Source organism: Molothrus ater, chromosome 8 (assembly GCF_012460135.2).
Source record: "Molothrus ater isolate BHLD 08-10-18 breed brown headed cowbird chromosome 8, BPBGC_Mater_1.1, whole genome shotgun sequence".
Lineage (NCBI taxonomy): Eukaryota > Metazoa > Chordata > Aves > Passeriformes > Icteridae > Molothrus > Molothrus ater.
The window spans coordinates 6,766,021-6,781,870 of record NC_050485.2 but is presented as its reverse complement, the minus strand read 5'-3'; the positions used below and the strand labels follow the sequence as shown (position 1 = coordinate 6,781,870).

At 41.2% G+C, this 15,850-nt stretch overlaps 1 protein-coding gene across 1 annotated transcript; it reads right to left on the bottom strand.

Annotated features, from left to right (window-relative positions):
- Positions 1 to 1,373: 1,373 nt before the first annotated feature.
- TMEM26 (transmembrane protein 26) lies at positions 1,374 to 14,817 on the bottom strand. The gene is made up of 6 exons (XM_036385205.2): positions 14,627 to 14,817; positions 11,451 to 11,529; positions 6,153 to 6,266; positions 5,404 to 5,624; positions 4,351 to 4,427; positions 1,374 to 2,132 (listed from the first exon to the last, which is right to left on the bottom strand). Exons 1-6 carry the CDS (start codon positions 14,815 to 14,817, stop codon positions 1,717 to 1,719), a joined length of 1,098 nt encoding a protein of 365 aa, XP_036241098.1. The 3' UTR covers positions 1,374 to 1,716.
- Positions 14,818 to 15,850: the final 1,033 nt, after the last annotated feature.

The window sequence follows — 15,850 nt, the reverse complement described above, 5'->3', positions numbered from 1 at the left end:
ACACTATGGCAAGTAGGAATTGGCTTTTTAAAACTGCTGCTGGAAAAAGGCTGAAAATAAGCAGAGAAGGAGGTGTTGCACATTACTACTATATAAATGGTAGACAGGGCTATGAAGCATGTGATACTTCTTATGGCTGTGCATTTTCTTCCTTCATAATGGAAGGGTCTTATCCTGCACAGAACAGTAAGAACTCACAAGTATAAACACATGTGCACATCTTTGGTGTTTGGGCCTTTTAAACAGGTTCATCTTTCAAAGAATAAATGTATCACTGTTTATCAGGCTGTGGATAAATAAATACATGATGCTGCAATGATGGCAGAAACACTTCCATTCATTCCTGAAACCAGACCCTGGTTTTCAGATAGCTGAGGCTTTAGAAAATAAGGCTTAATTTGGTGCTTTAATATGGGAAATTACCTTAATTAAGTCACTCTATATGCTTTTCTGCTCTCTTTCAGAATGGATGCAGGAATCTGTAAAAGCACCTGCCATTTTCTGTGAAAATATAATTTTTAGGCAGACTTTCAAAAATCACTTATCTTACTTTCAGCTTCTCTAAGCTACGTCGAGCAAATGATCTTACACTGATCTCAAGTGTGCTCTTGGGAGAAATTGGGACCCATGTTGTTCACTCCAAATGTGAAAGTAGTCAAGTATTAATTATTAGCCATTGCTTAAAAATGGATCTTGACACTCACCAGACCAGACAATCTCTCAGGTTATTTCATGGGACCTTATGGTGCTTTACGAAACATGAAGTGCATGCCTGAATCCTTTGGCTTAGATGCCCTCAGCAGCAATGCCATCTTCTTTCTAGAGAGAGTCTGTGTCAGGCCACTTTTAAAAATCATACAAAATAGAGACATTTAAAAAACTGTCACAACTGTAAAATCAAGAAGAAAAAACTATTTACAAATATTTTGGTGAGGTTTTGTCCATGTGTGTTGTGTATATGTTCTAACTGGCAGAAATAGAAAGGCAAGCAACTCTGTAGAAAATGCCTGTAGCAAATGCAGTTGGCTTCTAGTGATTCAGGGGCTGATTTTTCTTTTTGATAAGGTTTAGGTTATTCACACCAGGCAGGTCATAAGAGTCTTTTGTATGTAGTTTCATGGTGTTGCATAGTTCTTAACTGAATCCAGCCAAAGATGAGGTAACATCTGAAGGTTTCCTTAAATTTCTGGAATGAACAATGTTCTCATGTCACAGTAACAGCACTAACATGCCTGCACAGTTGTTGCTGCTGAAGTTCCTTCTGTACATGGCAAATATATTGTTCATCACACTTTAGTCATAGCCCTACCATTCTAGTAGAGCTCAATGCTTTTGTGCTTCCTATAAAAGACAGGCTTGTCCTTCCACTTGAATTCATGCAAGTACATAGGTCAGCACAGTGCCACCAACGGTAACAACCAATCAACCAGTCTTGTTAGTGCTCCCAACCTTTCTTGATACTACAAACTATGGCTACAAAATCCCTGTGAGTAATATAATATGGAACTAGTCAAAACCCACCATACAAATGGATTTTAAAAAGGTCCCATTGCTAAGAATTTGCTTGAGAAAAGTTCCCCTACAATTTAGAAGAAATGAATGTTCTCTTGATGCAAAAGATGACTTAGGCGCTCAAGATCTATTTGATCACAGAAACTGACAAAGCCCTTCTGAAGAAGCTGTGGGAAATGCAACCTCTTACAAGTCAGTAACTGCTCAGTGATCTTCTGAAGGAGCTTGGGATTCCTCTTTTGGAGGAACAGCAACAAACTCTTTCATTTCATTCTCTTGGCGACCAGTAGCATGAGCACGAGCTTCATAAGGCTCACATGGGCAGCAACAGACTTCTCCTTTCCTGCTCTTCTGCAGAACGGTGGTACGGAAGTCTAAGGTTATCACTGCCAGCCGGTACAGCTGCAGAGTCACAACTAAGATATTCTTAGCTGTAAAAAACACCAGCATCTGATTGAATATTCTGAAGTGGCCCATGAGAATTGAACGCACAATGAAGAAGGGGCCATCCTGTATGAAAAGGCTGACGCCAATGTTCCAGAGTTCTGCACTGTACCTGCACAGCAGCAGGCTGGGGATCCGCCTGGCCGACGTGCTTGGTTTGCAGCCAATATGCTGTACTGCAAGGAAAACAGTCACGTTAAAACAATTTTGTGTATTGGCCTAAAGGGCATTCACAATACAGGGTACTCTGGATTATAAATGCATTCACCTGTAAACTGTGCAACCTATAGCATATCCAGTTTCTGGGATGTTTTTCAGCAAAAGACACTGAACTCACCTGAGGCACTTATGTGGTCTGACAAACAGGATTAAACACTTCCCCTTTTGTATGCCTCAAACATACCATTATTTATACACTTCTACAACAAAAAGCAGAAATAGATCACCTAGTGATTCTTTACAACTTCCCCAGATCTTTTATTTGGTAAATCAACATGCCAGACCAGTATGCATCCTTAAGAAAAAAACTGTGCTGAAAAGGAATAGCCAGTGCTGTAGCACTTCACTTTCTTCCACGCTAAGACATTGCTTTAAAAATATTCACTAGATAACCATTGCCTTTTTCATGTGTCATAGTAAGAATAAGGCCTGTCAGTGCTAGGCAATATTGAGCACTATGTGGTTTCTGTCTGCCCTGTAAGACTTGAGGCACAGATTCTTATTCTTAGCCTTGTGGACACCGATGTCATACAATGCTGGAACTTGCATGCATGGGTTCCCCTTGGCAGTAGAGGTGGTGGTGGGCTCAAATGCCCCCTATGGTGTAGTGTCCAGAGAAGGAGCATCAGAAGGGTTTGTGGGGGGAAATTTGGCTGTATCTCACAGAAATACACGAAGCTTAATTAACCTGTCTCTTCGACAGGGAGATTTCATCGGTTTAAAAAACATCACACTTGTGATGCAGTAACAACTGCCAAACATTGCAGCTTGCCAAAAGAATTCTATTGTTTGAGTCAATGCTGGGGTGGGGGGAGAAAGAGATGAGACTCAAATGGAAAATGAGTTGTAAAATATAGAAATTTGCTGAATCCATTAGGCAAAACTTCAGCAGCAGCTAATTTTTTAATGTGCTTCTGTGCCATTGCTGTTTAATAGTCCTAACTGTAGTCTAATAATAACTGCCTAAAAATGTTTTACGTCATGTTTGATGTGTGAATAAACATTCTGATGCTTGAACAAAAAGTACTATCTGTGCAACTGTATAGAACTACCTAAAATGAACTGTACCCATAGTAATTTCAGGGAAATAGGTGTTCAGTAATTTAATTTTTAACTGGTAGATGTAATTAAATAAATGGAAAAGCAACAGCTAGAGGAAAAAAAAATAAACAGATTGTTTAAGTGCTATTTGAATTTATTTGTGTGGTGGTGATGTATATAGGATGTTTTTTATTTGGTTGGTTGAGGTTTTTTAAACCTGACTGCTGTGCATCTTTAATAGAATATATTTTAGCAGTAGCAGGAATTTTAGCTATGATAAAGCTGAAATGTGATTGCATCTGATTTTTTAGGAGGTGAGCTGCTGAGCTGAAATGCTGAAATATTTTCATAACTTCCCTGTTGGAAACAAAGCCTAGCAGCATCCATGTAGAAAAGACTAATGAACAAAATAATCTTTCAGGAATTTTAAATTTATTGTTCTAGTCAGTGTGTTAGCCTAGAAATCTATTTTGTATAGATGGTACTGAGGATAATGCATTTTTGGACTGCTATAGTTGTTGCAAACTTGTTGTGATTGGAGGCCAAAATGGTTGGAACAGATGATGCTCCAGACAACTTTCATTGTTCTTTTTGGACAGGGAGAAGCCTTTTCTGCCCAGGAACAAACACAGCCCTGAGCTGGCTGAATAGCTGGCCCTTTTAGATGAAGATAACATCATACAGTCTCAACATAATATGGTCCTTTAGGTCTCTAGTGAATAGGTAATTTCTCCTGTGCTTTTGGCTGTGCTATTCTGTGGTTCACAAGTGCCTGCCTCTCTGTAGGGTCTAGGACCTACCCAAATTTGAGGCATAATAGACCAGCTCTAACATGAGAGCTCACATAGTGAAGTTTAAGGCAGTAACAGGCAACTGGAACAACACAATAGTGCAATCATTTCTTCCTTTTCCTGAAAGTAGACAGCTCAATGAGAGAGATCAGAGGTTAGCCAGAAACAAGTATTTCCTCAAAAGAAACCACAATGAGCTTTCTTCAAAAGCTGTTGTATATGAATTCCTCTCCACCAGAAGTCCTTAGTACAGCCTGTATGTAGTGTGTGCACAACCACAAGATGTACCAACGAAAACTTAAGGGCATTTTTTCTCTTTTCTTGTTTGTATGCAAGTACTAACCTGCAAGATCAAGTGGAAACTGTAACATACTCCAGGTCCATACAGCAAGAATTGCATTTATGAGAGCGTAATTCTTCCTATGGGAGGGGGAAAAGTGGTAACAATGAAGATGCAGTTTCCTTATGAGATCACAAAAAAGCTTCCTGTAGTGTTTGTAATCATTTAAAGGGTAGCTGAGTGAAACAGTGATTGGTTTATTTATGTGCTTTTACAATGCAACACTAAGGAAAACAGAAGCACCTTTTTGTATGGTATTTTTGCTGTTAAGGCTTACATGTTCCAGCTGTGTAATTACACTAAATATCTGAAGCTAATGTTACAATAATAAGCATATGAGGATAGACTCTGTGGCTCAGAGGGGATATCTTTACCCTTGTAGTGATTACACATTCCTTGCAAGCCTGAAGCTTCTTTGCCAAGTGGGAAGGACTCTTTTTCTGCTCTAAAAGCCTTGCTGTGATATTTACAAAAAATAAAATAGTATTTGTTAGAGAGGATGAACCTTTTCTGTGACTCTTTCCTTATGATGGATGTTCACAGCTCATCTCTCAGCAGTGTGAGGGGGAGGTGAGCTTACTTTCTCTGGGAGAGATCAGTGTTGAAAATTCACACCAGACTGTGCCATTCCCTTTCTTCTTATCTTTGAACACTTTGTCACTCTACCATGAAGTACACATGAGATAACCAAAGAAGCAACTTGGATAATGAATCACTTAAGCCAGCTCTAGTTGCTTCCTTGCCCATCTGAAACAATTCATTAACCTGAAGGAGGCTTATTGCGTATCCAGTGCTTCGGGTTCTGTAGCTGTAAGAGCTCCTGGCAGTCAGGCTGCTCATTTGGCTCCCTGAACCCTTTCATTGTGATGATGTGACATGCTTCTCTGCTGGCAACACGTGAGTAGTCCCCAACAAAGCTCACAGGACTTTCACAGGGGGAAAGGCAAGAGCAGGCACACAGAGCCCTTGAATGCAGCCTTCTGCTTTCTATGGGAAACAATTTTACCAGTCTGAACACTGCACATTACACAAATATCATCAGCAAAACATCCTTACCGAACATCCTCAATGTCCAAGGTCTCACTAGCAAATTCAAGTATATCTGCTGCTGTTCCTACAAACATGAGAAGCAGCTGAGACAATTGATCCCGGGTGATTTCAACTCCAATGGGGAGAAGCCATCTCCCAACTACTAGTAGCAGTAGAAAAGTCTGGTGGAGGGCCAGGGTCCATACAGTCTCACAGATTGTGGAGAGCTGATTGACAAAGACTTTAGCCTGTTTAAAAGACAACAATAATGTACTGTAACTTCAGGAGACTGATGTTAGACATACTGTCAGAGACTGTATTTGTCTTTGAGCCTGCTTTTGTTCTCTTTCACATTGTATGAGAACAATTTCCATCTCGCAGGCCTGGTTTATAAAGGCACTCTAATACAAACTTTGGATAATGAATATCAAATCTTTCTCTGTGTACTACTCCTCCTGTCCTCATTTTTCAATTGAGCGTTGTGCTTTGCAGACTTGTTACCCAGGCACTTTCTAAATCCAGTTACTGAGATTTGCAAGAGAATGGTAGGGCCGCCTCTTCTTTACACAGAGACTGGTTTTAGCAACAATAGTTAGTATGCAGCATGCTGTATTTTCAAAATGTGTTTTTCTAAATTACAAATATAGATAATATACATGCTCTGGGTTTTTACCTTTTTTTGTTTGGTTTTTTGTTTTGTTATTTTGTTTTACTCACAAGGTGCTTATCTCTAATTGTCATAAGATCTCTACCAGAAACAGGAAAAGGTGCCCTACCGTCTGAATGATGTGGTGATCTGTTCCCTCACTTCCATGACTGCTCTCTCTGGATTGATTGAAGTCTTGATTGCTGACATTGACCTGAACAGCCCCAGGCTCATTGCCACAGTACTGTTGTGAACAAAAACATGACACATGTGTAAACATCCCACCCAGGAGCAGATGTGCTCTATGGCTGTATCCTGTTTTGCTGAACTGCAGAGGGTATCTGATGTTTGCAAAGGTCCTCACTCTTAATGCAATTAAGAGTGAGGACCTTTGCAAACATCAGATCTTCTTCAGAAGGGAGGAATTCCTCTCATGAGGACAAGAGTGATATGTTGGTAGGTTCCTAAGAAAGTACAGGGTTGTACTGCAGAAGAGAATGCAAATTCAAAGGCCAATGGAGTGGCCTTCAACAAAAACTTGTTCTCAAAATATCTGCTTCTGTTTTCTACTATCCAGAAAAATTTCTCTGAAAATGTCACTTTCATTTTTCTGTATGACTTCCCTCAAGGCTGAAAATGAGGTAGGATATTTGGGTTGCATCCTCCACCTCTCCTGCCCCTGGTGTGCCTTATTTTGTATGGAAATTCATAGGGTGAGAGGTGAAATAAAGGAGTATTTAAAAGAACTAGACCTGTATTGTTGCCTATCCCTTTGAAATAGAATAAAGGCTATTTTTACTTCCTGCAAGTACATGATGATCTGGGAAATTGAGTGTTGGCTGAAACATACTATTACTCCAACTACAGTAATCCAGTGGTGGGACTATGTTCTCTCTGCAGCACTGTCCTGCCTTTCTACCTTCACACCCAAAGTTGGCCCAGGAGCAGCTGGGCGGCACGGCTCCAAAATCTGTCTTCATAACAATCCATAACATCTCTCTCCATTGTAATAAAAAGAGGATAATTAGAAAATCAAACCATGCTGTTACTAAAGACTTTTATCCTGTCCTATTTTTACCAGAGAATTGCAGATGATTTGCATTTCTCCATTGGGCCCCCCCACCATTTTATTGCATGGGGATTGATTTTCTGTAACAATTGGAATGTGTTTGAGAGCATACTGAGTAGTTGTGTTCAGCATAAAGCCTGCCAATATCAGAGCAATGTTTTTCAGGAAATTTCAGATTCTACTTTGATACTTTGCTTGGTCTCTGATGTTGTTCAGTAGCTGGGTAAATGCTGCCTCTTGTCTGACCTTATGGCAGATAAATTTCCTGTGCCTGGAAAAAACTGGAAAAAATGTCAGTGCTTGTTGCTTTTAGAGTTGGCGGTAAAGAGTCTTAAGCTGAATGCTTGTTTTATTTGAACAGTGGGTGTGAGAGTCTTGAAAGATTGACACACAGATGTGGGGAAGATGATGTTTCCATTTAGTCTAAAGTTCTGGGCATGGAAACAGTGAGATGGAGGGGCTGGTACTCTCTGCCTGGCTACAGCCTTGTAGGGCTAATCTCCCTGGGTTTGGCCTTCAACTAGAGGAGAGAGAGGGAATGGCTTGTTCAGAGGATACTTTGGAAATGTAACTTAATTGGTGCTCTGGAGAGGCATCTGTATCTGCTGCCTACAGAAAAACCCTTAAGTCTAGGGAGACCCATCCCAAGGTCAAAGTCAGGCTGAAATACTTCCACTGGCTGTGTGACACACCTGAGGTGACCACAACTTAAAAATACTGCATAACTGTCCTAACCACCCCAGAATACTAAGTGAAGATCAACAAGTAGCCTGGGTAGAGCAAAGGGATGACTAACCTGTGCAGGAGGAGGAAGGCTGACTCTGGCAGCCTTTGATTTGTCATTAAGTCTGCATTTAAGCTCACCCCTCTGGCCCCTTGCCTGCTCTGGCATGGTAATAGGAAAGCAGCCATGAACCTGCACAGAACTTCACATCCAAGGCTGAGGAGCTGCAGGACTCAGCAGCTTGACCACTAGAAGGAGGCAGAAGAAACCATGCCATGGCTTGCAGGGGAGCTCTTTTTCTCTTGTTCTAGTGGCACAAAGGTGCAGGAAGTACCTCTAAGAAAATTAATTCACATTATTGCTGTCTTTGGTAGGTGTCTTTCCTTGTATGTCATTTTTGTGAGTACTTTCAGCTGAGAGGTGGGTTACTATTTCAGAGCAAGGCTTAGTGATCTTGGACTGATTGGCAAGCTCAGAGCCAGTCCACAGCTCTTCTCAGTTGCTTCTAGGAAGGAAATGGAAATCTCCTGGTTTTGTTTTTTTTAAAGTAGGCTTCTGGTTTTTTCATTTAAGTATGTTCATATCTTGTTTGGGTTTGCTCTTCTCTGAATATTTAATAAGTGGTGATTGTGAAATGATCTTTGAAAATCTGGAGAAGAGCCTTTATTTACATCATGTATATGCATGTAAATAGGACTGTTGGTGCCAGGCATATTTACTTATTGAGTTATGGATGTGCAGTGACTAAATGGGAATGTGACAAGAAGCAAGTGAATACTGTTTTACTGTTTCATGGGCATTTAATAAGCATGATTTGCCTTTTTATTATTAGACCCCAGTAAGTCCTAAATGTTGACTTTTTACCAAGCAAAATAAAAATGGTTTTGTTTTCAGGTTTTTTCTATGCAAAGATAAAAGGAAGAGGCTGTACACATTTTGTATCAACTCTGACTTTGTTTACTTTCTTTCGTTTCTTCTGAGATGAAACTTACTGATTCATAAGCCATCTAATCAAAATGGAAATGCTGTTGCATGACATGGTGATGTCCCAGAGCATGGCCTGCAGAGAAACTGACTGCCAGTGCATGGGGGACACCTAAAACACCAATCTAATTCAGCCAATTTCTGTTTGCACCTTATTCACAATCTATTATTTTCATATAAAACTGAGGTTAGCTAAAACTTTTCATAATGGAGCCAGCATTGGGGTGTAAAATTGACACTTGAATATTAGGGTGGAGTACCCTCAACCTATTAATGTGCACAGAGGCTGTCAATCTGAGGACATTTTGAAAGAGTCCAGCCCTTTCCTGGAGCAGGCCCTCTGCCAAGCAACAGGTACCTGGCTTGCTGTCTGTGCTTTGCTGCAAACAGTGTGGCTGTCACTATGGAAACACATGTGATGTCAGAAATTCAAAGCTCTCCTGACTGCTTCATTTTGCTCATACAGCGAAGCTGAAATGTAAAACATGAAAAAAAGATCATCAAAGTTGTTTTCCAAATTGATGAATATAATGGGTATGGGAAGGAAGGAATGGTGAAAGATGTAAGATCACTTTGAGGAGCTCATTATGGTATAGTTTTAGCTGGTAAGAGAATCCCACCTCAGAATGAGGCTGAGGGAATGGACAGTGATATTCAATACATCCCCAAAGTGTCCAAGCTAAGGTGGTTAAAAATAATTACAAGGTTTACCCAGTGTCTGTCTTATTCCTGACTGGAAGCCTGCATCAGCTAGAGCCCTGGTAGTTGGGTAAGCCCTACAAAAGGTGCTCAGTTACTGCTTTCTGTGGCAGTGGCACACCAGGAATTTGCAAAGGTAACAGAGCCCTGAGATCCTGAATATTATTATGGAAGAATGTTTGGGTTTTTTAATGGATTAAATGGTTTCAATTTCCTTGAGAGCAGACAGCAATTTTTTTTTCACTCTGTACAGTTCAATTGACTTTATCATCTTTCCTAAACATATATTTCATCCCCAAATACATTACCACAAAGCAGTAGTTTCTATGCAGTCAGTATTTCACCTTTGATATATGAATGGCATTATATGTCCAGTTCTGCAGTACACAGAGGCAGAATTGCCTCTGTCTTCAGGAAGAGAGACTGCCTATTAGCACCTGCTTTAAATAACAGCAGTGACACGAGCAGCTGATGCTTCCTGGTAAAGATTCAACACAAGATCAAAGTTCTACTGCCTTAAAGACCACACACTGTTTTCATAGTGTACATATTAAAAGTGTGGATCTAGTGACCACATAATTACCCATTCTGTTTGCATTTAAATAATGAAATCCCAGGAATACATCAGTATGGAGAGTAGTGCTAGTCTGAGTTCTGTGTTTGAGATTAATTGTTAGGAAAGCTGCTCCCCTTCTGGAGCTATTGTTTTTGAATCTGTTAGATTGTGTGTTTCCAGAACTCTCTATCCTATCTCTCCAGGTAGAAACTAAGCTGTTAACTTGATATACTCCCTCTTTAATTCACCATAGCAGTATATCAATAAGAACAAAGTATGCCATGTTCTAACATCATTTTGGGAAATAAACTGCTGCCTTTGACTACAGAATTAGCCTGTTTCTTGGACCAGATTTAACTATGACAAATGTTCTCAATATCCACATTACCTGTCTATGACTGTTTAAGGAGATTTGGGAAAACAAGAAGACAATAAATTCCTGCTGCTGTATTTAGAAAAAGCCTGAGGCATTTTTAGTGTAAACACAATTTTGAATATTTGATTATGCTTCTGTGGACTCTAACAATGTTTCAAAGGAGAAAATGAGGCACTAGGTCTTCTTAGTCTAATTTATGTATTTTCTTCTGTTACTTTTTGTTCTTGTTCCAATCAGAACCTTTACTGCTATGGATGTAGGACACTGCATATGTGCAAATATGGGCACTGACAAAATTTCCTTTGCACTGCATGGAAGTGCTATAGGGACTTGAAACTAACCTGCATGAGCTTGACTCAGGGAGACCTGTTGGATCAAGTGGCTCTGTTCTGGCCCTAACTGACCCCAGAACACTTGCCCTTAAAAATTTTACCATGTGCTTTAGTCCTGAATTGGAATCCAGCTCCCCCCCTCCTAGATTATTATGTGGCACAAAGAAAGGAAGGATATAAACCTTTTCAGACATATTTCCAGCTGTGGTAACAATCTGTGTGTTCTCCTATGTTGCAGCAAACATGAGGTAACCCGAGTTTAAGACCCCTTTCACTGATACCTGTCTCAATTTTAACTTGCTTGAAGTTGTGGCATTTGCTTTTAAACACTGTGAAACTCACTTTATTTTGCAAAGGCCTCTAAAGCAACGTAGTTCTTTTACCCTACTGAGCAAGATTCATGCTGGTAACCTGGGGGTGAAAGGCTATGTTTTTCAAACTTGTAGTCCTCAGTTCCTCAGATAAATACAAATAAATGGTCTCATTTTTAGCTAGGAAAGAGGCTCATTATCTGATAATTAGGAAGTGCACAATAGTCATAATATAGCTGTAGCTAGACTGGGACACCCACCAATATGAAAGAGAGAACTGGAACAAGACTTAGCAGACTTCTGTCTGCATGCTTGAAGCCAACCCATCAAATAATGCATCCATTTCAAACAAGTCTATCTTGTCTCATATTAAATACCTGAGTCCCATGATGAATTTCTAGTAGCCATAGTGATGGTACTATGCAAATCAGATATAAAAATATTGCTGGTGAAAACCTGTGAAGGAAAAGAAAAGATATCTTGGTATTATGATACATCATAAATACTTTCCAATGCAGATAATGTTTGGATATATGGTATCTTGTGCCTTTACTATATGGGATATTAAGAAATAGGGTAATTGTCAATAAGAATTGCTATTCTTGCTGGATTGCTTGTGCTGTGTGAGTATTATAAATAATAGGTTTATCTGTACATCCATCTAAGGTCATATATGGAAATTTATTAAAAATTTCTTTTTTAAGAACTGACCAAAGGCACTTTGCTGTTGGTATTTCTATCACAGCATTTTCTGTATTTAAAAAGCTTGTAGCTAACATGCTCTTTCTGATTTCATGAAGAGTGAATTAATACATTGAGTCACTTCACTGAGTGATGCTGAGATAAAGGTTACTCACAATCCTGTGCATTGACACAGGAAAGGTAGAAATAGCATCAGTTTGCCTAAAACAAGCACTGCTTCAGTAGATCTTTTAGTTGCAGGCTGTGCATTTAAAATGGGTTTATGGAAATGGATCTTGGCCTTGTTTCCCCACTTGTGCTAGCAGTGGTAGAATTCTCTAGTTCTTTTCTCTCTGCTAGTCTTCTATATAACTGTGATGGGTTGGTGCTGGCCAAATGCCAGCGCACCCACAAAAATCATTTATTCAACTAAAACCAGCACAATAACGGATGTTGATGAAGCTTTGTTATCTTCAGCTTCTTTAGCTGGGTTTATTCAGAAGTAATGGAGAGATTTCATGACTCCTACAAGTAGTGATGCTTGTGAGAGTGAGTTGCTGCTGTTTTCTTGTTAAACACATGACATTTGATTGAGGTGGGTTTTTTTGGTAATTCTGTACTTCTGCATACAGTAGGAATGAGGTGCAATGCCACAAATTTTGTATCTAGCTCTGCATGCTACAGTATGGACTGGGCATTGATGCAATGCCCTGAGGCTTGGCAGTGGGGTCCAGCTCGGGACATTTGCTTGCTTCCTTCTATTCTGTCACTGGCACATTCTGCAATGAATTTAAACTGCTTATAAGTATGCAACTGCAGCAACATTTTGGCCAAATGTCGTTGCATTTACTGTTTGTCTCTATGTTGAACGTACCTTTATTTTGGTAATCATGACTTTTCTAGTGAAGATTAAGTACTGAGGAAAACAAAATATCCTGGTGCTTAGGGAAATTACTGGGTTGCTGAGCTGCTCTGGAATGTTTCAAACTATCCCTTCTAAGATAGTTTGGGTTTTAATTGTGTTTTTTTGTTTTTCAGGTTGAGGGGGTGTTGTTTGTTTTGACAGTGAGTTTTGTTGTTGTTGTTAGCTTTTTTTTCCCCTAAAAAAAAAAAAGGCTAGTGATTGTGTGGGTTTTTAGCCTGGTTATTTTGGGAGAGAACACACCTCTCATTTGAATGGAAGAACTAACATTTTACAGTATTTCCTGTAGGACTTCAGCACACAAAAAATCCATCCAGCTGGCAGGTAGCAATACTGAGCTAATGATACCACATCAGGCCAAGAGACTTCAGGGGCTTTAACCCTGCCTTTCTTTCAGAAGGAGCAATCTAGAGGAAGTATTACATGGCCAGGCTCACAAGAAGACTTTTTCTCCACATGTGCCATTAAATGTTTTATGCTGGTGTAATCAGTAACAGTCCTCTGTCAATAATGAACAGAGAATATGAGGGTGTTGGAGGCAGGAGTCCTGCTGCATAGTCTGCCCCTTGCCTGGATTGGTGATTGTCTGTGGAATTGTTTCTACAAATGCTGATGATGTTTGTTCTGTGACTGTTTTCCACTGGAGCAGAAAATTACCCTGATGGAAATAGATGCTGACCATTTGTCTACAGGTCTCACCTATATATGTACTTTTATTTTGCTGCTTGAAGTGTTGGACCACATCCATTTTCAAAATTTTCTTCTAGATAAATTTAGCCCACTCTTCTACGTATGCATCTAACATGGATGTGCTTTTGGTTCCTATTTTTGTTTGGATTTTTTAAAAGCTCCATTGCAAGTGTTGCTTCATGAAGATTCTGCTGCTGCCTCCTCTCCCAAAATAATTGGTGCTGTTCAATCTGCCTGTCTCATAACTGCATTTGAGGCTCTGCTGTTGTTCAATTTTCCAGTGTCCCAGACTTTATCACCGCTTTTATTGCATTTAAATTTAGAGCATGGAACTCTTGCGTGAATTGTCACACAACACTCCTTCTGTTATAATGACTTTCACAGGTTGCAATGGGCAGGATTTTAAGAACATGGAAATACTCCAGGGCTCTCTAGTACTGGATATGTCTGAAGGCCTGCCTGCAGTTTGAGTTTTTAACAATAAAAGGTCCTAGTGAAATCTTGAGAATTAGTTACGTGACCGCCTCCTTTTCACAGAGCATTTTGTTTTGGCTGCCTGAGCGCTGATGAGCTGTAGATGACAGCAGTAATTCTTTAGATGCATGTAAAACCCCATGTGCTTGGCCAAGCTCTGCTATGACTAACTTTTTTGTTCATTTCTCGGGCAGCCTTTCACGCATGAAAGTTCTTCTCTGGAATAGCCTCTCAAATCCAAATAGTTAAGCCACTCTTGCTGTATCAAAAGAGTTGCTACTCATCTTTTATTTTTTACAAAGTTTAGGTTCATGCAGTAGCGTGGTGTTAGCACTGTTGCACGGAGGAGAGCAGGGGCATACAGTCCTAGGGCAGGAGGTGCAATGCAGGGCACGGCAGGATGGGTGTAAATGCAGGGCATTTGCAGGGTCCCTCCGCACCCTGTGCCCCTGCAGGGCTCAGGAGGTGCGCCGGTGCCCCCAGCCCGCTGCAGCCCCACAGCATCCACCTCCTGACTCTAGCAAGAGACACACACAGCCGCACAGAGTGCCTCCCGCGTAGTCTGCTGTACCATTGCCCCTCCTGCAAGCCCTCTGTCTGGCAGTGGACTAGCCAAACTCTACCAGCTTTCCACCCCTGCCTCCTGGGAGCAGCCGGAGAGCAAACGCGATCCCTGAGCGCCTGGCAGCGCCGGGACAGAGCAGCCCCTGCTCTCGGGGGGCAGCTTCGCATCTGCAGCAAGGAACATGCAAAGAAGCAAGAGGGGCTCCGGCGGAATATGCTCACCATTTGTAGCCTCTGCCTTGCTTAAACTTGAGGGTGAGCCCTGTCTCCAGGCACAGGAGAAGATTGAGCAGTGCCAGCAGCCAGTACTTGGGCTCCTTCTTCACGGCAGTCACTCTCCAAACCCCGATGAGCGAGTGCAGCACGAAGAGCAGGCGAGTGACCAGGGCATTGAGCAGCACCATCAGCTCCATGCCGCAGCCCGCCCTCCCTTCCCCGCACCGCGGGGCCCCGCCGCTTTTAGGAGCCCTGGCGAGTTACCTTGGCAGGCAGCGGGGAGCCTGCGCCTCGCCGGCACACAGATCGCTTCTCCTCCTCCATCTCCACAAAGGGGCCCATTATAACAAAAAAGAAACAGCATCGCCCCTCCCCCAGACTTCCTGAAAACTTTTTGAAGGAAAAAAAAAAAAAAAAAAGACACGCTTCCATGCTGCAGTGGTTTGCAGGCTCGGAACAGCCCTGGCCGGCCCAAGGCAGGGGTGGGGACCGTTGTTTCTGTCTCCTCTATCATCGCTCAAGGACCAAGCACGGCGAGGTTTCCCCTCTCGCCCAGTTACCATCGCTGTGCAACCCCACTTGCTGCTCTCGCCTCGTGCATCTCCAGCAAAGACACAATGAAAGGCCCTTTGCTGAAAGCTCCACTGCATTTCTGAGAGTGCAAACCAAACCCCTCTTTCTGCTCTCCCTGAAAGAGAATTCATGTTTGGGAGCTTTTAAAATCGTTTAATATTGCAATAGAGAAAGCAGAACTTGTATGCTTAGTTCACTGGAATCCCTTGTGCAGCAGAAGTCAGAATCTGAAATCTAGTCAAACCACTCTATTGTATGATCTACGCCCTGCTTCAGGACTAAGAAGCAGGCCAGGTGCAGAACTCCAGAAACAGGGATGAAATCTGGGCTAACACTAATTTTACTGAATTGGTCAACAGAGGCATATACAAAAAATGCACTAAAGTTTGACTGTTAGGTCAGTTACCTCTAGACAGACTTTTTGTATCCCGTGGGATACAAAGTGTATGAAGTACAGAATTTGTTTTAAAATTTCCTTAGTGTTTCTCATAGAGATTATAAATTGTATCAGAATTTACACTTTTCTCTACCAAAGAGAAATATCTTCTTGATCGAAATTGCCACTGTGTTGTTCCAGTTTTGTGTTAATTTACTGCCAAAGCCCTTAAATTGAGATAGCCAACTGTAAAATGCAAGTGAAGAATCAAGTCCATGTTA

What these genes read in the sequence shown, in the direction of transcription:
- TMEM26 (XM_036385205.2), bottom strand. Translation starts at nt 14,817, where the DNA reads ATGGAGCTGATGGTGCTGCTCAATGCCCTGGTCACTCGCCTGCTCTTC. An exon ending in AAATTCATCATGGGACTCAG is followed by an intron (nt 6,267 to 11,450) that starts GTATTTAATATG and finishes TGTTCACAACAG; the next exon opens with TACTGTGGCAATGAGCCTGG. An exon ending in ATCACCACATCATTCAGACG is followed by an intron (nt 5,625 to 6,152) that starts GTAGGGCACCTT and finishes TCTTTTAAACAG; the next exon opens with GCTAAAGTCTTTGTCAATCA.